General features: G+C 43.4%; 1 protein-coding gene across 3 annotated transcripts in view; it reads left to right on the top strand.

Annotated features, from left to right (window-relative positions):
* The first annotated feature begins 389 nt into the window (after positions 1 to 389).
* The window catches only part of LOC308389602 (regulator of G-protein signaling 6-like), a 46,244-nt gene continuing 22,153 nt past the window's right edge, over positions 390 to 24,480 (top strand). For all 3 annotated transcript variants that reach the window (XM_080871094.1, XM_080871093.1, XM_080871092.1), the window contains exons 1-2: positions 390 to 701; positions 3,093 to 3,188. In XM_080871094.1, coding sequence (XP_080727220.1) covers positions 3,105 to 3,188 — 84 coding nt within the window. In that variant the 5' untranslated portion in view covers positions 390 to 701; positions 3,093 to 3,104. The remainder of the gene's footprint in view (positions 702 to 3,092; positions 3,189 to 24,480) is intronic.

Genomic DNA, 24,480 nt, shown 5'->3' with positions numbered 1-24,480 from the left:
TTGCTTGCTCAAAGAGTCTGGGATATGTATTTATAGCCAGCGTGTGTGTGTGTGTGTGTAAGTGTGTGCTCACTAACTTGTTTTTATATTAGCATTTCAATATCCGCTTAATGAAATGTTTCTTATTTTCAGCATCAGTGGGCGCTGCTGCTGCTGCAGTGTGCATCTCTCTGTCCTCCTTTTCTCTGTGCTGTGCATCCACTTCTCTCTCTCTCTCATGCACGCACACCCTCTCTCGCTCTCTCTTCCTGCCCGTCTTTCTCCTCCCTCTGTTTTCCTCTTTATATTCTCTTTAATTCCTTCATCCCTCCCCCCTTTTTTTCAACTTGATCTCCCTCCCTCCCTCCCTAACACACTCTCTCTTTTGCTCTCGCTCTGAGTCGTGCACATGCAGACAGAGGGAGAGGGGGGATGAACGAGGTGCACACATGAGGATCTCCTGAACTGCCGGGGCAAGGCAGGGCTGGTGAAGAGAGAAGAAGAAGAGGAGGAGGAGGAGAACTAGAGGAATACTGCAGTGGCCAACCAGCTTCTTTTCCCTTCTGTATTTCTTTCTCTCTCTCTCTTTTCTCGCTGCTCCACTGCTTCCATCCCCTTCTCTCTCCCTGTGCCAATTATACCATGAACCTGCCTGCTGCTTGTTGCTAAGGGGAAGCCAGCCAGGGGGAGCCGAGTGGACCGGGCGATATTTTGTTGTTAAGGTAATAAAACGCTTCAGTATCAGCAACTGTCAGGTGTCACAGATGTTGCACTGCAGACGTTCGCCTGCCTCAAGTGAACAGGGCTTTGGGACTCGCTGTTTTTATGGCTCTGGCTGTAACTGGAGCACGGCTTGTTGCGTGGCTCTTTCTGCAAGCTCTCTGCCAGTTTTATTCCAGTTTGTTTCAGTTGACCGGGCATCTGTGGACTCACAGGGGGTCTGCCTCTGTGAATATGTGTGTGTGTGTGTGTGTGTGTGTGTGTGTGTGCAATGTCCTTTTGTGTTTCCTCATGAATTGGATTTTGCTGCGTGCTTAGATTTGTGGATATGCATGGGTAGAAACACACGCACACACACATACACACATGTGGTGTACATGAGGGCATATGTGGCCCACTTGGGTTTCTTTCAGCAGCTCTCAGTATGCCTGTTTCATCTGTTTCTCTTGGACAGGCGTCTGTGGGTTTGCATGTTTGAGCAGCTTCATTAGAAGGAAGTTGCTCTCCAGAATTACAGCTTTGAACTACTGGTACACTATTGTTTTCTTCGAACAGGTGCTATGCAATCCATACCTCCTCTGTCTGTATACGACCCTTGAGGCAGGCGCAAAGATTAGCTGTCTAATGTGCTCAGACTCTAAAAAGAGCACAGACGTGTTAGCCAATGAGGAGTGCTGCACTCTGCACTTCTGGTGGCAATAACAAACAGTGAGGAAAGAGCGGATGATTACTTATTCACTCATGCGCATCACCATGCTCTATGGTGTAATAAATGAAAGCTACAGTGACGAAGCCACCTTGCACGGCTGCTGCCGTTCGAACCGGTAACACCGATGATTCCCCCCCCCCTGTCTCCGTCACGGCTATTGTCTTCAAAAGTTGAAGTAAGTTGTAACATTGCGAGTTGCAATTATATAATACAGCCACTCCAAATCCCCCATGCCAGCTGCAGGTTTAATGTATGAAGGTTTCATTTGAGCACGCTCACGTGTCCCTGTCATAAAATGCCATCTGTATCCACTATTCTTTGCCCCTCGGTAGCTTATCACAGCTCTGTTTAAACACGAATAACTGTCAACAACAATGAATTGCAGCTTTCTTCTCTCACACCAAAAATTAAGGATGTGTTAAACTATGTGATCTACTTCCTCACCAGTCTCATCTCCCAATTAAAGGACCAGCAAATGGTTAAAAAGCCATTTTACATTTTACAGGTACCTCGAATGCAAAAGGAGCTGAGAGGGCTTGTGAAGCACCAGTCACCAGGTTATGAAAATCCTTACTTAAGCAGAATTAATTCCGTGTGTGTGTGTGTGTGTGTGTGTGTGTGTGTGTGTGTGTCTGCTTAGAGAAAGTAAATAAATCCCTTAACAGCGGCTCTCAAAGCATGAAGCCTGGGGGAGGTTAATGTTGGGAGTGCAGGCAGATCAGAGGTAACCATTGTATGATTGCAGCTAATGGAGTCAACATTTACTTATGCTTAGCATAAAAACAACAACAAACACAGTGGCCAGCGCTAACCACGCTCAAAGCCACTATCGGTATCACCTCGGTGAAGGTTCATTCATTATGAACATCAGCTTTCTGTTAAGATGAGTCATCAACGTCGCAGCCGCACTCAGTGTGTGCTGAGGACACCGACATCTGTGCTTTATACATAATTAGTGCCTTCCTGATTCCTCCTTGCTGACACACTTTACTGCAGTGGCAGTTTTATATAAGATGAACTCAGATGAGGTTATCTAATAGTGTTAATTGCAAATATCTTGTGCATCTACCTGTCTGCATACGTCAGTGTTTTGTTATGCTATTGAGCCCACTACTCTTCCACATCAGCGCTTCTTCATTGGGCTACTTTGAGTATTTCCTTTGAGGTAATTATTAACTATTCCAGTTGTCCTTCCATTATTTCCAGCTATTTATTTCAACCTTTATCCACAAACTGTTGAGCATTCCCAGCTCAACTGTTACCACATCCTTAGCACTGACTTTATTTATGTAGTTACAGTCTTTATTTTTCAAATTAAACAGAGCTACACGCAACCTCTCGCACAGCCCCTGGCAACTGCAGAAACACCCGCTGAGGTTAAGGTATTGTGTGTTCACGATCTGGCTTTGTGGCTTATTTATTATTCATCCTACATCGGCCTACCTGGGCCCTTTTATCTGCCTCTGCTATGACAGGCGTCCTCTTTTCTTTCTTTTTTTTGCTTTTGAGACAGCAGCATGCGTTTTGACAGCTGAATGTCACTCCGATAAAGGCTGGAGAACTTTTGGTTCTCGGGGGAAATGCAGTTATCGTCTGATGTTTGTCGTTTTTCATTTTGTTTTCTTCGACCCTTCAGCGGATGCCGGATGCTGTCTTCTAATGGTGCGTTTGCTTTTCTTGACAGGATTTAGAGAAAATGGCAGAAGGGTCCAAAGACCAGGGAGGAACGGGCACCGCTGATCCCGAGGAGGACTCCCCCAATATGATCGTCTACAGAAAGGCAAGTCTGCGTGTGCTTTCTGTGAGATGGGAAAAAGACTTTGCTGAGAGGCAGTGACCCGTATACGGGCTCCTGACAGCTCACTGGTCTGTATGAATGTGTATCTACCTCACACACACTGGTTTCACTGTCAGGTGTCAGGAAGCCTCTTTCCACTGTCTTACAACAAGCTCCTGTCTCTTCGGGACCCACTTCCTACTACTGTATCCCAACACTGGCAAACCCGAGCCCAGCAAAGTTTTAATAAGTTTTCAATCCCTTCGGTGGATGGTTTTGGCAGCAAGAGGGCCTTCGGTGACATGTGTAATTACCACATCCCCATAGTGCCTTCACTTCCACTAGCTGCTGTTTGATTGGAAAGGTTCAGCAGTATTGGAGATTAATGGTGTCGAGTTTTTCGGCTGGGGAGAAGCGGCTGATTCTCCAGGGCTGGTTCTTTCTCCTCAACCCACGAATTACTTCTTTATTCCTTTGCGAGCACTATGACAGCCCACTCAACAAAAAAGAAAAAAAAAAGAATTATACAGCTTCTTTTGATCATTTGATCAGACTTTAACTACAGGATCGGTCTTGGTTATGGTAAAATATGAGCTACGAGCCTGCCTCTGTAAGCTGCCCCCAGTCTCGTGTTTCATCCTGCTTTTAATCACCGTCCCTTCATATGTCCAGGCAAACAGATTAGGGAAGAAATCCAGAAGAGCAGGTGCGAAATAGATGTTGACAGTAGCGGCATCGCTTGATAAAAATGTTTTCCTTTTAGGCATGTTGTTAACTATGTGCCACTGTGGAGCTTTAAGGCCTGGTGACAGCCTGAGGAAATCTTTGTAATAAACACTCGAGTGTGCCACTCACCTGGAAAAAAGTGTCAGGCTGAATCTTGATGAATCACTTCTCATAATGATGCCGTTGGCATTTTGTGCTATGATGGTGTCACATGCATTTGGCGAGATAAGAGTCGGTGGAAGTGCATTGCCAGCAACAACTCGGTCGTACTGTAAACACTCTGCCTGCTCGGATAGCAGCGGGGGCGTTTTACAATCTCCCATAATGATCGTCAAATCAGCGCTACCAAACCTAGATTTCATGCCATGTGTCATAACTGTGGCTCTTCTACACGGCAGCAGGTTATTTATGCAGCGTTGTTCATGTTCATCCATTCTGAGAGGCTCTCGAGTTGGTAGAGGAGAACATATAGCTGCGGTAACACCGGGTACTTCCACGGATTTCACTGTACAGCTTCGTTACGTAATGCTACACATGTCTGGAGGCGGCGTATTTAAGAGGCTTGTTGGGATGCTGCCTTAGGGAATATTCATCATTCCATGTTTTACTCACATGCAGTGACAACAGACAGATGATTCAGATGACAGGATTTTCCGCCTTTCCTGTTTTTGAAAAGGCGATTTTTGATTTGAAGCTTTTGAGAAAAAAGCCAAGCAGCCGGATAATCGAAGGTATCTTTGACAAAATCTTGGAAAGGATTAAATACTAAAAGCATTCGCTGCGGTCTAAACCTGGTGGAGTTTCTTGCATCGTTGCTTTACCTACGTGCCTGTCTAATTTAAGATGTCGAATAGGTCAAGCAGAATAGAGAGGTGCTGGGACTTTGAGGGCTCAGCGCGCATGGCCTCTGGACTCAGTGGGTGGGCAGCCTGGCTCAGTGTGAAGGTGCTGCATGCAGAGAGGCAGATGGCCACCAATATGTTGCGCCGCCTGGGAAAACACTGGCAGCCTCATCCTCAAGGCTCAAACCCACAGCTGGGAGACATCAGGATGTTTCTGCAAGGAGGACTGTGCAGACTCGATCAAAGGATAAAAATATCGCAAAGAGAAAGTGCAAAATGCATGGATGCTTTAAAACGCCTTCCCTTCTGCTGCCACATCTACTGCAAAAAGTGTTAAGTTATCGGTGTGGGCAGTTAGACAAAGGTGAAAGTGATGTATTTAGCCATTAGAGAGGCTGAGTGCTCGCAGAGAAGAAGAGGAGGTTGTCTCTGTCCGTGCGGCGTAGGTGCTGCAGTACTATCTTACTCTGTCTCTGTCCTCCTATGAAAAGAAGGGGAAGTGAAGCAAAACAATCCAATAACTGCAGAATGTCTTATTACCTCGGGAGCTCGCAGGAAAGGGGAAAAAAGACGTACACACCCTTGGAGACAGCTTGATGCACGCTACCTGTTCATTGTTGTGTTTTCCTCTGCCACGCTCATATGGTGGAGATGAACAGGACTGGCACTGGGGGGGGGGGGGGCACAAAAATGAAACTCCAAGCGCCACGAGAAACACTACAGTGCAGGGAAATGCAATTACTCTGAGGAGAGAGGCCACACACTGCTCGCAAACTATTAATAGCCAACATCTCTCGTCCCTGAGCGTGTCGTTCGCTTCTTCTCCTCCACGCTTCGGCCCGAGACTCTTCCGAATTGTGACGCCTGCCTGGCTTTTGACACACGCAGCTAATTAGACGAATTAAAGTACCCCTGTCCTGCCCAGGGAGAGTCAAGGATTTGACTGCTTCCCACCTCCCTCTTCGCTTAAGTCAGGCTATGAAATGTTAGATTGGCAGTCTACATGTACCCAAAGGCGAGTTTTACAGCTTTTTGTGTGTGTTACAGCCCACGAGACTTATATCTAGATGGAATTAAGGGTGGCTTAGTGGGGAAATATTAGTAATGAACCATCATACCAGGAAGTTTAAAGACACTACTTGGTGTCAGTGGACTTTTGGGATGTGCGTGTAAGCTTTAACAGTCTGTTAAGAGACAGTGCAGTCTGGTTCCCAATTACAGTGGTGAAGACACTCCAAAAGTTTTCGTCATTAGTGCGAGAAAAGCCTCACATAAGATAAAGTACAGAAAATCTACACTGTCAAGGACAGTGAGGGGTGGGTTAGTGAATGGATGAACTGTCTGTCAGATATTTTTGGTCACCTGAAGCGCTGCCTCATGGTGATTGTAGCCACAGTGGTCTCCTTTCTCTTCAGTGGTCTAGTACTGATCTGTGTCCGATCAGTTATTTAATCACTGCATCTACAGAGGTGGATGAACCTCAGATACTTGTCTACACTGGTGGCAGTACTTTTATTGTGCTGATGTGTTTCTTTCAATCAGCCGGTGCGCTATAATCTCCAAAGCAGCTGTTAATTTTCCTCTATATGGTAAATGGTAAATGGTCTGTATTTATATAGCACTTTACTAGTCCCTAAGGACCCCAAAGCGCTTTACACATCCAGTCATCCACACATTCACACACACATTCACACACTGGTGATGGCAGCTACATTGTAGCCACAGCCACCCTGGGGCGCACTGACAGAGGCGAGGCTGCCGGACACTGGCGCCACCGGGCCCTCTGACCACCACCAGCAGGCAACGGGTGAAGTGTCTCGCCCAAGGACACAACGACCGAGACTGTCCAAGCCAGGGCTCGAACCGGCAACCTTCCGATTAGAAGGCGAACTCCCAACTCTTGAGCCACGATCGCCCCAAATAGATCACTGGGTGCTTTGTTTTTAATTTTGAACATCTGAGGTCATAAGTTGTTTATATGTACTACTTGTGTTTATTATCAAATACCAGAAATGTTTTCAAAAATATTAGCATGCTATAATACGAAACTACAGTGAAAGTGCCACTTAGCCCGGCCTCGCAGAGCTGCAAGCATTGCCGTAGACTGTCGACTTTCTTTTAGTTTCCACTGTCCCTATTTCTTTATTTCAGCCTTTCTTTTGCTTCTTGATGATTAATAATTAAAGTCCATTTCAAGCATTCCATCTTGGAAAAAAAATCGGGTCCTCTGAGACATCATATCCCCTCTCTCACCGTTCATTTATTCATACCGAGCACATTTTTTTGTGATGGCTCTGTATTTTTGTTCCTGTGTGTGCTTCTAAACGTGAGGAGAGTCGGACCGCTGGGGGAAAAGAAGAGAGGCTGGAAAACGATATATGTATAAGCATGAAGTAGAGCTGGGCGATATATTGAAGTTTTTTTAAAAAAAAATATCGATATATTTTTATACGAGATATAAGATGTGACAATATCCTTTATATCGATATAGTCTATGTTACGTTATAATTATAGTTGTGGAGCCGCAGGTTTGCCTCTCTTTCGTCTCTACGCAACGTTACTCTGCCTCGCCCCTCCTTCACTGAACACAACTCCCCCTCCTCCCCCATCGCTTCACCTGCAGGAAGCGACATGATGGACACGGCAAATCTCCGTTAACGAGTTATTGCGCATCGCCCCGTGCGTGGGGCTGGACGCCGTCAACGTGTTAACGAGCTAACCACGCTAACGCCATGCAGCCCAGAGGGGCTGCACGGCCTAAAATCCTTGCATTCTCTCAATAGTTGACAGTGCGCCTTATGTATGAATTCTGGTTGTGCTTGATGGCCGCGAACCGATCTTAGGTGGTACACGGCGCTCAGCAATCTGTCAATAAATGTTTGAGTACGACTTTGCTAAGCTACGGAGCTGCACCGCTTGATGGATTGTCGGAGCATTACGCCTACCGAGGAGCCTCGTGGAGTGATACGTACTGTGCTTCAACGTAATATTACTGTATTGTGTGTGTATAAGGACCATAAATGGCACCTGTTAAGAGACGTGGTTACGAAGCGGATTTCAAACTCCAGGCTGTCAGTCACGCAGTACAAGTTGGGAACAGAGCAGCTGTGAAATCTGTCTCTTTGTTATTGTGCTCAGCGTCTGTTAGTTTACATTCTGACTGCACAATTGTGAGCTCTTTGTTATGCACAAAAACAACAGTTTTCTTTTATTTATGGAGCATTATTATTTAATAAATGCTCCTAATTTATTTTTGAGTAGTTTTTTTCATGTACATCTATGCTGTATGTTAATAAAAGTGCCTGTGTGACATCTGGGACACAGCTTTGACTATGAACTCTCTTTTTGTTCTTACTGTATGGCTTTAAAAAATATATATATCGAGATATATATCGTATATCGCCATCCAGTTAAAAAATATCGAGATATGAATTTTGGGTCCCAGCCCTAGCATGAAGGGTTAGAAACTTGCGTATCTGGATCGTTTGGACACATCTTCACATTTGCTTGCACGTGTGCAGCATTACGATACGTCATGATGGGAGCAGTGACAGAGTAATGTCCGGTTTAAGACCTTTTAGAAACAGGACAGGGGGTCTGCTCCACTCCTACATCATCAGTGTAAAATTACACTAATCACACGACTGGTTGGACATTAACTTTCCCTCAACTGGCAGAAGATGAAATTACTGTAAATGGCAACTTCCTGAACTACTGATTCCCGAGCTCTAGCAGGGAATTACTGCAGCTTGGATCTGAAGGGGCACGAGGACACTCTAGTTGCACTGGTCAGAAGGTAGCTGCCCGTGCGTCACACTCTCTTGGCACTCTTAAGTGCCCCTGGGGGCCCGTGAACGGTATATCTCTCCTCTTTTAAAGCTAACCTCCATCCGAAGTGTCTAGAGCCACTATTTACTGTTCCAGTATGCACTCAAGATAGAAAGGCCCAGCCAAACACTCTGGATATCAACTACCATTTTTAACACTGTCTCCCCTTGCAGCATGGGAGTCTTTATCTGAGGCGCTGGCATGGGCTGAACTGTCAGGGTCACGCTGAAGCCCGTGTGCCTGTATGCTAAGTGTCAGTGTGGGTTGCTTTCCTAGTTGGGTCAATAACATAAAACAACAGTAACAGCACAAAGCTTTATCTCTTATATAACCAGCTCCGGTGTGTTTAATACGTAAGCCAGTCTCTTCTTTCCAGTAAAGCAGATGGAGCAACACATGAAAATCCACCGAAATCAAATCATAACTGGATAATAATTTGGCGTTTTTGGCAGTCTGCCCCTCGTGTTGACAGGATTATTCACCTCTTCCATAGAAAAATCGCTGTGACTAAAATAAAAGGCTTTTCTCCAGTGAGGATAGTCCTCCCTGCGCCAGTGCCTCTCCTGCTCTGCCCGTCTGTTTGAACATCGCTAACAAGGTGCTCTTAAAGAAGCGCATTTAATAAATGCGGCCGGCGTTGAGGTTTTTTTTTTTATTGGGCTCGCAGCATAAAGCTGTGTATACAGAGTGACGTTAATAGTGAGTTTGATGGGGTGGATCGGCTGGCGCTACTCACAGCTCTCTAGCAGAGCGGATGACATGGAAATACTGGAAATATGAATAAAATTACAGCAATTGACTCAGAGAGGATTTCCACAATAGATAAAATTCCCATTAAGTGGGGGTTGATGGTTAATGGCATCAGTGAGGACACTGTTGTCCAGTTAAACCGCTTTTAATGACACTGATATATAAACTTAGCATAAAAAATAAGGAAATTTGCTTCCTTTATGGCGATAAAGCTTATATTATATAATTGGAAAGTCTGTCTATGTCCCCTTAAATAGTGCCCCATTTGTAAGAAATAATCGACCAAGCACAAATTTCCTTACGTTTTCTGCTAACTTTAGAATCAACTGATGTATAATCACAGCTGTAAATCCTAGTGGGTTACTGAAACCAGCTGTGACATTTGTAAGCTGCGTGAAAAGTTGCTGGTTCTCCACTTGATAATCAAGCTGTAGCCCCACGGTAGCGCTGACACGCTTAATTAGGAAAATGTAAAGAGAGAGCAGGCTATTACTGCACAACATGGTTTTGTCACATTTTTCAAAACAAATGCATTCATTGCGGCAAAAATAATAATTTCTGACACATCTGTATTAATATTATCTTAAGTGTGCAAAGCGCTTGTCAGGAGGACAAGCGATTAAAAGGGATGTCGCAGATGAGAGACACATTAAACACAGACTCAAAGATGATTACTTCTAAAGTCATGGTAAGAGCCCTCTATTTAGGGATGTCCTCCTGAGAAACATCACACCTCATGAGGGTGGGCTGAGAAGCAGCCACGGGGATCTGTAGCCGGATTCTTGCTGACACAAAAGTAAAAAGTCAGCTGTGGATTGATGTGGTCAGACTGAGCCATGCTCGATTTGAGATGATGTTGCCAAGAGGTGAAGCGGAGACAACAAAAGAAGCAGAGAGACATGAAGGATCCTGACAGGTGACATCTGCCCTGTGAATTTGTTTTTTCTTACTTCCTTTTGAAAGATCAAAATGCATTTGTAGCAGTAACTTATTGAATTTTGCTTTTATGTGCTCTTATTTTTACAACTGCTGTCATTAAGCCAGTGATAGATTCACTTTGTTAATTTGTTGAGCAAAGGTCATTCAAATGTCTCACCAAACAAACAACTCACAGGCTATTTTATTAGGTACATGTTGCTGGTGCTTAATTCTTCATGACTGAGATTCAACAAGGTGCTGGAAACACTCCTCAGAGATACACAGCTGCAGCAGGTTTGCTGCTCTCATGATGTGAATCTCCTGCTCCAGACTCAGGTTGGCATTTAAATAATAGCCAATGCGTGTCGAGAAATTATCCTCTACATTATTACACCAGCACCAGCAGCCTAAATGTTGTTTATCCCAAATTCTGACCCTGCCATCGGACTGTCAGAGCAGAAATGGAGGCAACATTTTTCCAGTCTCCTGTGTTACTTGTAGCCCCAGTTTCCTGTTCTTAGCTGACAGGAGTGGCAAGTGTAACAGGTCTTATGCTGTTTCTGTTTTCAGAGATGCTCTTCTGCACACTTTGGTCACAACGAGTGCTTTATTTAAGTTACTGTTGCCTTTCTATGTTGCATCTGTTTGGGAAAATCAAAGTGGATCAGCAGTTCCTGAAATACTTGTGTCATGTGATTGGTTGGACAGTTATACCTGTATTAAGAGGTCAGTGAGTACATTTGTGCATGCAGCGTACAGAATGAGAATAATTAGCCATTGGTCACATTTGACTTAAATTAGCCAGCTGATTGGCTAATAAGGATGCACAAGCAGACCGCTCATTTGTCCGAAACGACCTTTAAAGCCACATTAAAAATCAATGTCCATAGTCCACTGTGGAGATTTTCCACATTTAAAGATGGAAAAAGGATCTGAACATTTCCTATGAACGAGACCCTGCGACTGTATTCTTCTACCGCTCCATTCTTCCTTTTTTACAACGTTATCTTCTGCATGTGTCAATTTCAGCTGTAACTGTCACCTGACTTTTTCTTTAAACCCAGTGAGATCTTCTCTAGAACTGCTCCATGCTCCATCTTGTCCCATTTTCACGTCTCATCAAAGTGGAATGAGGATTTTATCACTGCAGACAGTTTTTCTTTTCCACTGATGGTGTATTTAATCCTTGTGCCGGTGGATCGGCAAGTGATGAATATGTCCTCAATATGCTGAATCAAGCTGATGAAGTACGGCTCCCTGATGGAAAAAAACGAAGCTCGCTGCATGTGCCATTTCACTGAATGCTTCATTAGACGCCTCTTTCTCTGCTCAGACTCTTAAAAGAAGCGTTCAAAGAATGAAAAACAACAAAAGAAGGCACATCTTTCAAATGGCCGTTAATTACTTCTGACAAAGACGAGCACAATGCGGCACCTTTCAGCCTGCTGCACAATTACAACTTTGACATATACCGATCGACAGCACTTTGAGCAACCATACAAATGTACTCCAATTGTGGCACCATCTGCACACCCATTTATATTGTTTACAGACACATCTGATGGGTCGATAGAGAGACGCGTTGCTCAGAATAAAAGCTCTGACTCAGATGAGCAAGAGACAGACGGCGAGTATCATCTGTGTTCTGCTGATTCGCAGGTAATGATGGAGTGTCAGTTGGTAGAGTGGTGTGACTCTGTAATTGTCTCTGGGTAAAGGCTGAAGCAGGGATGAGTCACCCATGCCCCAAGTGTTAATTACCCTGGCTAGCTCGTCTGACTAAACATGGCTTGGAGGTCGGACCAGACCATTTAGTTCTGTTCCAGAGCAGGGACCTGCATCCCCCAAAACACATTCCCCTCTACTTGGGTTCACTTTAGACCACCCCGATTCAGTAACTTTGCCTCTTGGGATGCCTGTGTTGAGCTGTGCACTGTCACGACACTTCCCCATCACTTAAAAATTAATTGGCCAAACGACTGAGATGTCCTTGCACATCTGTCCGTTGCAGTTGCCGCCAGAGTCATAAAGGTCTAAATAACCCATTTGTCAAAAGCGACTCTGTTGTCCCGCGGTACGTGGGGGGATTTCAAACTGAATCTGTGACATTAGGAAGGCTGTACAAGTTTCCATTATGTTAGATAATCACTGGCACATTTCTCCTTGTTTCCTTTTTTCAGCTCGAAAATAATAGAAATGTCCTTGCGGGAGACCTTGCTGTGTGCTGACTCCTATTTCCACTCCAATTGTTCTGTCAATAACTTATACAGCAGAGGCCCCCGGTGCTTAAAACAAAGCTGTGATTACTTTTATCAAACTAAGTGAGAGGAGGGAAAGTGAACCTGAATCTGAGGCTTGGGTGAAAGTTAAACCTGCTCTTAAACTTTGGTCTTTCAGGGTTTTTAAAAGTAGTTGTTTTGATCTGCTTCACGCCTTCCTTTACAACCAGTTACTTGGATGCAGTGTGAGCTTAATTCATTTAGACACTCCGGCATCCTGCCTTTAATTTGACACCGCGGCATTTGCTTTAGTTGCAGATTGGTCTTTATTAGCAGAAAAGAGAGGAAGGGAGTGCCGAAGCTTTTAAGCTCGTCGTAATCATCAGAATCGATCAGGCTCGGGGCAAGAGGGACAAAGGCGGTGATGATGGTGGAGTAGGATGGTATCACCAGAGGAATCCAACGTGGTTACTCCCACATTTCGGAAGTGCAGCTGGTGGAAGGCAGAAAACGTGTATTGATAAATGTGTGGATTTGTTTTCCACAAAAAGAGCTGTCGGCCGCTGTTGGTTTTGCTGTGACGTTAATGTTCTCCCAAAAGAATCAGTCACACAATGCTGTAAGAATTACTCTCAGGGCAGCTAAGAACATAGCAATGTACTTTAAATCATGCAGTCTGGCTTCATCGCAGTGGCTGGATGTTCAGAGGCTTTTTCCTAATCATAAAAATGTCATTGCCGTCTACTCACAGCACTGCCTCCAGACCTCAAGGACCGGTGACCTGCAAGGTTTTAGGTCTCACCCTGGGTCACCGCACCTGAATCAAATCACTAGTTCATTCCCAGGCCTCTGGAGAACTTCAAGACTTGTTGAGGGGGTAATTCAGCCATTTAAATCAGCTGTGCTGGATCAAGGACACATCTGCAGAACACCGGCCCTTGAGGCCTGGAGTTCCCCCACCCCTGCCTTATGCGGTTCAGGTGACGTGTTTGTCATTTCTAACAGCTACAGTGGAGGAATCACAGTGACTTGAAAATAATGAAGAGTCTACTAATCCATGCTTACTTCACACAATGACAAGCCAGGCGCGAACATAAGAAAAACAGATATAGTTTTGAAAAATAGTCGCAATCTGTTGTAGATCAGCTTTATTCAGCTCCTTCCATCTGTTTTCGCGTGCATAGTTGACAGCAAACCTATGAATGCCTTGTCTAACAGTGTGCATTGTTATCACCAACTGCATAATTTATCTCCTCTAAGATATGCAGAAGAGTTCTTGGCGAGAGTTTGCGGAGGCACGGGAACGCAGCCAGAGAGAGGCTTCATTCAAAAGATTTGTTTTCCTTTTGGACATAGCTGAGCCTATAACACGATATAGCAGAAAGATAAAATAAGCTTAAGCTTTTTTTTTTTTTTGTGCATGGTGGCACAGAGAGAACAGCTGTATGCAGACGAGGCCATGTTCACATGCAACATGAATCACTTGTACTTTGATTAGTGGACATAAGTGGACTAATACAAGCTGGAAGAGGTAAAACAGCGTTTCCTTTTTCTTCTATATAGTCTTTAATCTGTTTTATATGTATATAAGTTTGAGGCAATAAATAAATAAATAAATATAACAAGAGAAAGCCTGAAAGAATAGTGTCCAAAAAAGAAAAGGCGCACCTCTCCAAGGTGTTTCCATGGAAATGACGATGGTTAAAGTTTAAACAAAGTTTAAACATCAACATAAAATAATTCATAGCCGATTACAGCATGAAGTTACTTTTAGCTGCTCCCTTATTCACATGAGGTTACCACAACAGGTGACTCCGCATGTTTGCAGATTTTTATGCTGGGTGCTCTTCCCCGACGCAACCCCCGAAGGGATTTGTGCGTCCTCTCAGGATCATACCGGGGATCTTACGCTTGTAAGGTGAACGTGGAAGCCATTGCACTACAGAGCTGCTAATACCCTAAGGCCTGGTCAAAGAAGAACCTTCATGATTTAACACTGTCTAGGAAATAGTAAGACAATTCTGATGTCCTCCAAAGCAAGTGTGGCAGAGCAATCCCTCCACAATCCTTCTCAGCATTACAGCCTGCTGTCACAAGCAGATAGCGTGCAGTGGGGGGAAAAAACACTCAAACGGACACCACTCTTCATTCTGAAATATGTTGAGAGGATTTTAGATCACAAAGCATGCCTAGTCTCTTCTTAAGAAGCCTATTCAATAATTCAAGGGGGCTGTGATGGTAAGGTTGCAAGTTCTAGCTTTGCAGGCGTAATAGATGGTTCATTTTTGGCTCGCCTGGGGTGAAACAATAAAAGATTTATGAGAAAATTTGGTTGCTTCCTATTAATGCTTTGGTTAGCAGTAAAGGTGGTCTGTTGACGTTATAGACAATCGATGAGCAGTAAGTAAAGATTTGATGCTATAAAAGACTGGAGCTTCTGTGTTTTACTATCTATTGATTTCATTATTCAGTCAATTAGCCAACATAGCTCTGTGACATATCCTTTTTTGCCTGCAATGCAGTTGTGCGAGCTTCCTCAGGACTCATGTAGTTTCATTAAAAGTCATTAGTGGATGACAATTGGACGAGTGGTGTGTAAGAGCGAGGATGACAGGGTGACAAAGGCCAGAACTGTGAACATCTCTGTGGCAGCTCCTTATCAGGAAGAGGAGGCATGCCCTCAGGGACTGAGTGCAGCAAAGAACATTACGAGTGTACGCCGCCGCTTGATGCCCCACGGCACTGCGAGATGAGATTTTATCACCACATGTACGCCCAGCTGCCTGGATTTCATCACCTGTAGCTGCAAGTTGGAGGTAACAAGGCTTTATTGCCAGCGAGAGTCGAGTTGTTTTCATAGCTCTTCGGCAAACTTGAAATACTCCTCTAAGAAAAATGGCCTAATGTTGCATGATATTACAAATAAAACTGCTGGTGAATGTGCTGTCTGATAGCAGGATGGACTTGTGTGAGTGTCTCAGCATCTGTGTGGGTTCTAAAGTTCATTTCCGCCTCCACTGTGTTCCACAACACCTTCTCTTTCCTTTATGGTCCTTTTTCAATTTGTCCCTCTGTTGTCACTGTGACATCCTTTACCTCTAAAAACCCATCAGGATCCTTGTGCATGAAGAGAGGCAAAAAATGTGTGGATGACAGAAGCCAATGAGGAAAAATGGAAGGGCATGCAGGGGAGGGCGCTTAATAAAACAAAGTGCTGTTGTAAAGAGCATCTCCTATACATCTTTAGAGGTCAAGGGCCTCTCTTTCAGGAGAATTTCTTGTAAACATAGGAATTCAAAAGGAACAGAGACGAAAAACAGCATCGTTATGAGCCGAGGTATAAAACGTGTGGAGGACTGAGCCATACTCTGTGTCCCTGGAGGGAAAGAATGTGGAGCAGTCGAGCAGATGGCATTATAGAATTATGACATGAAACGAGAAAGGGAGGAAAAAAATCCTTTGGATCAAAACTTGGCTAAGCTGATTAAGATGTGATACATCATTTGGCTGTGAAGTGTTGCTATATGCCAAATGCACATGCATGCATCACTGATTCAACAGTTTTCTGGTGATAGGCTAATACAGAATATGTACGGACGATGTAGGCGTGAGTGCGTTTGTGAATTGGATAGATGCGCATGTGGATGAGATGGGTTTGGATCGAGTTCAGAGAGTCGACTTTTATTATTATACTGTTACTAAAGAACACTATGTAATCTCAACTAAAGCCCCAGGGAGCTGGCTCCATGTCTTTTCTGTTGCAGGTCGATCAAATATCAAATTATCACTTTGAAAAAGGAACATGGAACAAGTCAGTGTTACTTCCAATTTCTAAAGAAGGAATCCAGAGTAAATATTACAAGTAAGGAGGAGGTTCATTGGGGAAATCACAGACTCCCTAATGAATTTGTAAGTTTGCTTATCTGTAAGTTTAATGGCAGTTTCATTTTACTGGAGAGAGACAGAATATCAACCAACATTATATTTTTAAAAACCACACACACCACTTAAAAGTTACAAATTAGTTTGCATGCGGTTGACTGAAATAAGATTTTGATCTCCCTGTATGCCCCAGTGGCTCATATAATCAATTATCAATCAATCAGTCAACCAACCAGTCAATCAATCAATCAATCAATCAAACAACTAATCAAGCAAGCAAGCAACCAACCTCAGGTGTTCCTATTCTCAGCTTTTGGATATACATAACACACCTGTCCACCAAATCAGTTTCTTCCATTCCAGCCTCTCCACCACTGCGAGCAGGACCATGGATTAAATTCTTGCAGGCCCCCTGTTCAAGAAGGCACATGTACAGGCCCATCATAGGTTTGCCACTGAACATCTAAATGAGTCAAAGAAGGCTTGGGAGAAGTGCTGTTGTCAGATGACACCAGAGATGAAAAATCAAGCTCTTTGGCATCAAGTTGATCCGCCATGTTTGCAGGAAGAGAAATGCTGAGTATGACACAAAGAACACCATCCATACAGTCAAGCATGGAAACATTGAGCTTTGGGGCCATAAAAATCTTGGACGCCAACCTCCCTTCCTCAGCCGGAACACTGAAGAGGAGTCTTCCAGTATGACAATGATCCAAAACATACCGCCAAGGTAAAATGGAAAGGGGAAGCACATTACAGAAAATGTGTGGAGGGAGTTGATTTTGAGTTTTAAAAGATTTAGAGAGTTTCTGTAGAGAGGAGTGGACCAAAATCCCTCCTCAGTTATGTGCAAACCTGATGACCAACTTGTTCGCAAATATTGATTTCTCCATCAAGCACTAAGTAATGTTTTGCTTGGGGATCAAATGTTTATTTCACTCAATAACATGCTATGCAATTTATAGATTTTATGTAATGTCTTCTTTCTAAATCTATAGTTGATATTCTGTCTCTCTCGATTTGTAAGTGAGAATAAACCTTCAAATTCAGCACGGGATCAAATGATTACTCACTGTTTTCAACTTCTAAAGCTAAAACATGTCATCAAGGCACCCCCCCCCCCACGGCCTCTGGTTTCCCCCTGAGAAAGCTTTGCATTGCAAAGTCTCCTGCGTCTCCCACATCAAGAGCAGACCTGTGTGTCCACTGAGGGACAAGGCCAACCTGGGCATGCCTCATCCTTTTCCTATTAACCCAATTCCCACCAGGACTTAAGGAATGGGACTGAGGCCTCAAAGAGTGGCATGTCAGGGGGCAGTGACAACATGAATATAGAGAGATGGTACCACCTCAAACCAATTACATGCGGACATTATTACACAGTTGCAGTGCCCCAGATCTGAAGATGAACTGAGGCTATTGATCAAGAAGATGAGAGCGATTCAAAGAGAGCTCGAATTCAGCACCACCTCTGTCTCACACACACACCAGACCTGAGCCCCTCCACTCCCAGGTGCTTTAATCGCTGCGCACCCTTAGAATAGCGCAACATTTCATACCCTTTTCATCTCCACTTTTACAGTGAACACTCTGTGACATGGAGGCAAGCCTTAGACTCCGGTGACTGAGACGTTACGGCAGCGAGTGCACGAAGAAATCAAAAGCCGCTAAATGACAGAAAACCCTCTCTTCACAGATCTTTGAAACTAGCAGTCAGGGAGACAGTCGCAGATGCTTTCTGTGTGGTGCAGACTGTTAGCTTTCTCTGCATTTGTTTGCATCATACCACCGCCCTCTCCGTCTCTCATTTTCATTTCTCACATGCCACAGTCCTGTATTGCTTTTCTGTCTCAATTAGAGACTAGAGACCAGAGATATTCTCCTCTACTGCTCCCACATTGACATACACCGAGTCCCTCGTTTAAAATGCAGGTGCCGTTAGAGGTGTTTGCATTCAAAGTTGCACCCCTGCATTTAAATTGCCATGAGCAAGTGATCTCTGAGGTAAATCTCGCAAAGGAATGAACTGCAGGTAATACACAGTTCACTCCCAGTCGGGAAAATTACCTTTGCCCCACTGGTCCTGTGGCTGTTGCTCATTTCTGACATGTCTGATCTCATACACAGCAGAGTATGAGCAAGCCTGTGAAAGCAGCTAGTCCAATTCGAGGCTGCTGTTGTCCTTCATTTGAGGCAGTTTTTGTTTTAAAAGTAGCCCCTGTATCTGTGCAGTGCACTTTGTTTTTAGAGTGGACAATCTGTTCAGAGCAGCAGCAGACTCCTTTTCCCCCCCCCACTGCACTCGAGCCCTTAGCAACCCATGGAGTATCTAACAACAGACATTTACAAGAGGGGAGATGATCTTTTTCTGTCCTCCTTGAGTCTCATCAACAGAAAGGTGACCTGATGAGTCACTATGGTTTGTGGGCAGGCTTACGCTCGCCTGACTATAGGCTGTCTTAGCCAAGCCGTCTTTGCATTTGCAGTTTGCTCACAGCCCCAAAGCTTTGATTTGTAAGCATCTCATTTGACGCTGGAGAACAAAAAAGTAGCTTATTAATTCCTATTAAAAAAAGAAAGAAAACCCAAAAATGTAAAAGAATGATTTGAAAACAAGATTATCCCTCTTGTGCAAAGAAGTGGATCTGTAATTGTAATTTAGTCAGGCTGGCACGCTGCCCAGCATTTGAGCTTAACTTGGCAAACTTTTAATTGCTCTGCTCCTCTTGACACCAGTGTTGCCATAGAAACGTACGCCAGTTTCCATAAGGGATCCTCGACCGGCCCAAACAAGCAGCTAACATCCTCATCAACACTTTCTGTTCCAGCACATGGGTCTGACTGGTTTAAAGTGAAGCTAGGCATCACAGTTGCACACTTCTGGATCTCATCAGTTTCCCTGAAGAGCATCCGGCAGTATGGGCAGCCCAGTACTGGCTAATTGGACTTTCCATACAACCCTATACCTACGTAGTTCTCCTTGACAGGAGCTCAAGAAACTTTTAATGTTTGTTACGTTTTCATTTGCAAATGAATCCACCCAGCTGGAGCAAAAATTCCCCTGAAGGGGCAGGGTGTGTTTGCATGGAGAGAATGTAAATATATATATATTTTTTAAAATCACTAAAAACTAATTGATTAGTGACACGTTCACAGATCGTTTCACTGATCCACGGACGTGCACACATAACGTTCAACAGGCTTTCATGAAATAATGTTACTAAGAGTGCAGATTTGAGTGAATAGGGTTCATTTTCTCCGTGTTTAGCAATTAACTTTAGTGCATTTATGATCCATTATCGCTAATGATTACAGGAATTACGTATGAAAGGCGCTGGCAAAAGTGAAAATGGCTTCACTAGGGTGTAAAAAGCTATTTTTTTTCAGCTGCAGGACCTGATGGGAAAACAGTTGTTTATTGCAGAAAAGAAATGGCTTTTTCTGCAGGGCATTCCCATGGAGATGGCAATTTAGAGAAGAAATGGATCGCTGAATATGTCTGTTTCGGGCCGCCGACGCCTCAGTGAATTGCAATACCAGACGTAGCAGGTGATTTGGTGTCTTTCCTGTCCACATGACTGCGCACGGCTATGTGCCAGTGTGTGAGGGAGTTCACTCAAATGTGATTCATTAACACATCTCTAAAACCATCCAAGTTTCCAGCCATCACAATTTCCTGGCAGGGCTTTTCCATGGGAAAGAGAAGGGGCGTCTTCTTTCTCCAGCAGGCTTTATTCTCACCTCGTTCCCCAGGGCACCGCACACCAGCTGGAACTCGCTTAATTATGCACCCAGTTTGGCGCAGAGGTCAAAGTGGCACTCTGAGGAGTATTATATGACAGTCTAAGTTATTTAGCAACATCCACCAAGTTGTGGATGAGAACACTGATTTTTATGAAGAATGTTGCAATTGTTTTGCAGTATATATGTGCTTACATACATGTTTAAATTGTGTTCTTTATTCATATGAGAGCAACTCAACTCTACTCAACCAGCCAATATTAGGTACATCTTGCTAGTACTGAGCTGGACCCATAGATGCCCTCATTGTTTTGGAATAGATTCAACAAGGTGCTGGAAACCTCTTCAGAGATTTTGGTCCATATTAGGTTGATAATATCAGAGAGTTATTGCAGATTTGTTGGCTAACTTCCTGTTCCACCACATCCCAAAAGTGCTCCACTGGATTTAGATCTGGTAGCTATGGAGGCTACTTGAGTACAGGGAAACCAGTTTGAGATAGTTTGAGGTTTCTGACATGGTAAAGTGTCCCGCTGGAAGCAGCCATCGGAAGATGGGTACACTCTCATTAGGAAAGAGCCCTAAGTGTGCCAAAAAATATCCCCTGTACCATTACACCGTCTCCAGTCTGAATCAATGATAAAAGGCAGGACGATTCACCATACCAGCTGAATGTCAGAGCAGAAATTGAGACTCATTAGACCAGGCAACGCTTTTCCAATCTACATTGTCACATTTTGGTTAGCCCATGGAAATTGTGGCACACACCAGGAGTACCTGGTGTGGTCTTCTAATGCTGTAGCTCATTTGCTTCAAGATTCAGTGTCCTGTGCATTCAGAGATGCTCTTCTTTGTTCATAGTAAGTGAATATTTGATTTACTGTTTCCATCCTTCAGCTCGAAGCAGTCTGGTCATTCTCCTTTAACCTCTGGTAACAAGGCCCTCACCAAATAATTTCTCTTTTTCACACCATTATCTGCAAACCCCTGAGATGGTTGCACAGCAAAATTGTCAGTTTCTGAAAATCTCAGAACAGCCAACATCACGCCATATCTATTTAAATAAACTGTTGCCCTCAATCTGATGCTCAGTTTAATCTTCAGCACAGGCTTAAATGGTTGGTTATCGTTAGCATTTATTAGCAGTTGAACTAATAAAGCTAACAACTACTAGTCGTAACTGGCAACTAACAGAACTTATTGTTATTATTTGATACTGCAGCTAATTCAGCTCCAGTATATAGGAAATAAAAGTTAAATATTAGAAAATAATTTTGTATTAAAACAATTATCTTACTTTAAATCTTATAAGTCCAAAATACTAAAAGTTAGTGGTAACAGAGATTATATATGTAAAATGAAATGGAAGGATGCAGGCCACATTAATATGCCAGTGGTGTCCTGCTAGCCTGCAAGTGTCTGGAAATGTAGGTACTGCAAAATACAGAGATTATAACAACACAGTTGGAATGAAAGCAGCATGAAGGTCACTGTTCTATGATTCAGAAAAGGGGTCAGTGCAGCCATCTGCTGAGAAGGAACAGAGTTCAAGTTTAAAGCAGTGCACAGGCACACAGCAGCAGAGCGCAATCCAGAACAATATGTCGAAAGAAAGTGTGAACGTAGTAACCGAACGGACACGACAAATGATTTGGAAGTAAAAAAACAACCAGTATGCTGTGGGGCAATGGCAAATTAGCAGCTTTGAGGGAAGCTCTGTTAGGATAAAAGAAAAACATAATGATGACACGATGGTGGCCATCTTTAGCCTTTTGATGTGCTAATCCTGGCTAGTCATGAAAAAGCTTTGTTTTCTGGAGGTTTGTGAAGAGACAGATGTGGTCTTGACTTTAGATCGGTGGGTGAAGAAAGGACGAAAAACAATAAGGTTTATCGGTTTATAATGTGTTTGTGCTAAGGTCAGATATTTTGTACTATTTCTGAGACATATTCATATTTTTTCAGACTGTTGAGGTCCTGGTAAAGTCAGCAGATTGCCTATAGATTATAGTAAAATAAGTAAAGAAATAAGGAGTGGATTTTTATTTAGTCACATTATAGGAGCATGAAGTTGGCAGTGAAATCCAGCTGCTTTCACTTACAATATCTTTTTTCATAATCTTCTGTAGTGAGAATGTAATGCCATCTCCAAACACAAATGAATGCTTGGATACTGAAAAGAAGACAAAAGCAGGGCTGCTTCAGGGAAAAACTTGAAAACCTGAAAACTTTTCAAAGCCTCATCACTGTTTCATTGTCACACACCCTAACACTGATGTCAGAATCATCTCCAGGCCAGACATTTTTCTTCTTTGCCCACCACCTAGACATCGGTCATTTTCCTCACTGCCCCCAAATCTCTTCCAACAATGACACAGTATGTGCCCGAGTCTCCTGATGACTGCTGAATCTTTAATGGCACTATTACTGCCGGATCCGTCTTTTAACAGCGGCGCTCTTATTTCTCAAGGCTGGGCCAGTTTTAAATAGCTTCATCTCTGGCCATTTTTGGAAAAAGAAAAAAAAAATGGGCCCAGATTTTCAATTAGTAGGAGAAATGAATGTTTCCACACTTAAAGCCCAGCAACATATTGCATTCACATGATGGTTATTTATGCCGCTGATGCTCCCATTTGCTTTTATGTCACTTCATTAAGCATGTTCTTTAAATAACGTGGAGTAAATGGGATTTTTAAATTTTTAATGTTTTTCTGATGTTCTTGTTGTGTTGGCTTTGCCATATTTCACCTCAAGCTCCATCGCACTTTCTCCCTTCATCCTTAACCTGCTACCGGTGCCAGACAAATTACTGGTCCTGCCTTAAGATAAGGTGGACAGGTGACAGCATTCATACACTGGCACAAAGGTGCACGCACACACGTGCTGCGAATGCAAACATACAATATGGTGGCAGGATACACAAGATAGTGTTCTCTTGATAATCATTTATAGAGCTCGGTGGCAAGGGACAAAGTGCTGTTATCGCTCGCGAGCAGCAATGTTAGGTGCTAAACAACCCTCCACACCACGCTGCAACGCCATTAGCCTGTGCATCAAGGAGATACAATGTGCACTTTCTGTAGCTGTGCCAAGAGCTTCTTGTCTGCTACTGGGAGGTAATGAGTTCTGTCTATGGAGAAATACTCAAACCAATGCCTGTAATCACAGGAAAAGAAAAGGAATTAATGTGTTGTTGTGCCTCAGTGGATTTGAGGAGTCCTTCAGAGTTGATTTCAAAGTTTTTCTTTCCTGCTCCTTTGAGCTGAAAGTTTCTCTTCAACATTGTGATGTTTCCCATTTCTAATCCCTGCGCCCTGATTGTGCTGTTTGGGCTCACGTGCAGGTAAAAGCAGGTTTAAACGTAGAGCAGATGCAGCTCCTCTAATCTCTCCCTGCTCCTTTGTGAGAGATTTATGAACAGAGATGAAGCAGTCAGTCTCCATTGTGGATGCTCAATAATTTATGCCGAGACACTCTCTTATACTTATGGTGAGAGATTGGTAATTGTCTTGCCACACAGTCGTCATGCTTTCAATCATCTCTGTGCTCTGCATTATGTATGATATTAATTCATATACATCTGCATCTTATATTGTAGATTTATGGCGTATGTTTATGAACCATCCATTTAAAGCTTTGCCAGGGAGGATGGTTACCTTGTTTAAAGTGGTTGAGTAGGCAGGAAGTACCGTGGGAAAACTCTCTGCTTGTTTTCTTTCTCTTTACACTCCGGGGCACGTTTCTGAAGTTTTGGTGGTAATCTTAGTAAAGATATTCTGCTAAATTAAGAAAATGTCAAGAAATGGTTTTGATCTCACAAAAAGGTGAAATACAAAGTACACAGCCACCTTTATTCAGCTGATGATGGACAGCTGAGAAGATAAAATCTACTATCTGGTTATCCCATTAAAGATTTAATCACTTTGCAAATATAAATTGTGCAAAAGTCTTGTGGCACCCCTCATTTCTTTGTATTTTGCTAGAAAACTGCAAAAGGCTCAATAATGTTTTGATACATTTGCAAATAGAAAAGGAAATACAGCATATAAGATAAACACAAAGTTTGTATCGTTCTAAAGAGCTTCAGAGTCAATATTTGGTGTGACCACCTTTATTTTTCTCACATCCTGAACTCTCTTAAAAAGCTTTTTCGTAGTTTCTTGAAATTTGTCTTCGGGAACAGTTCTCCAGGCTTCTTGAAGGACATTCAAAACTCTTCTTTGGATGTTTGCTGCCTTTTGTTCTGTTCTCTTGTCGATGTTGATCATACACTGCATCAGTGCTGTTTGCATCTGGACTGTTTCACCTCTCTCCCTGACCTCCTCCGTACATAATAATGACAAGTTGAACCAAACTTTTCAAATTTCAGTCTAATTCTTGTGTAATTTG

Source organism: Rhamphochromis sp. 'chilingali', assembly GCF_963969265.1.
Source record: "Rhamphochromis sp. 'chilingali' genome assembly, chromosome: 21".
In the NCBI taxonomy this organism is placed as follows: Eukaryota; Metazoa; Chordata; class Actinopteri; order Cichliformes; family Cichlidae; genus Rhamphochromis; species Rhamphochromis sp. 'chilingali'.
Note: the sequence above shows the minus strand (reverse complement) of the source record. Positions and strands in the feature narration are given on the sequence as shown.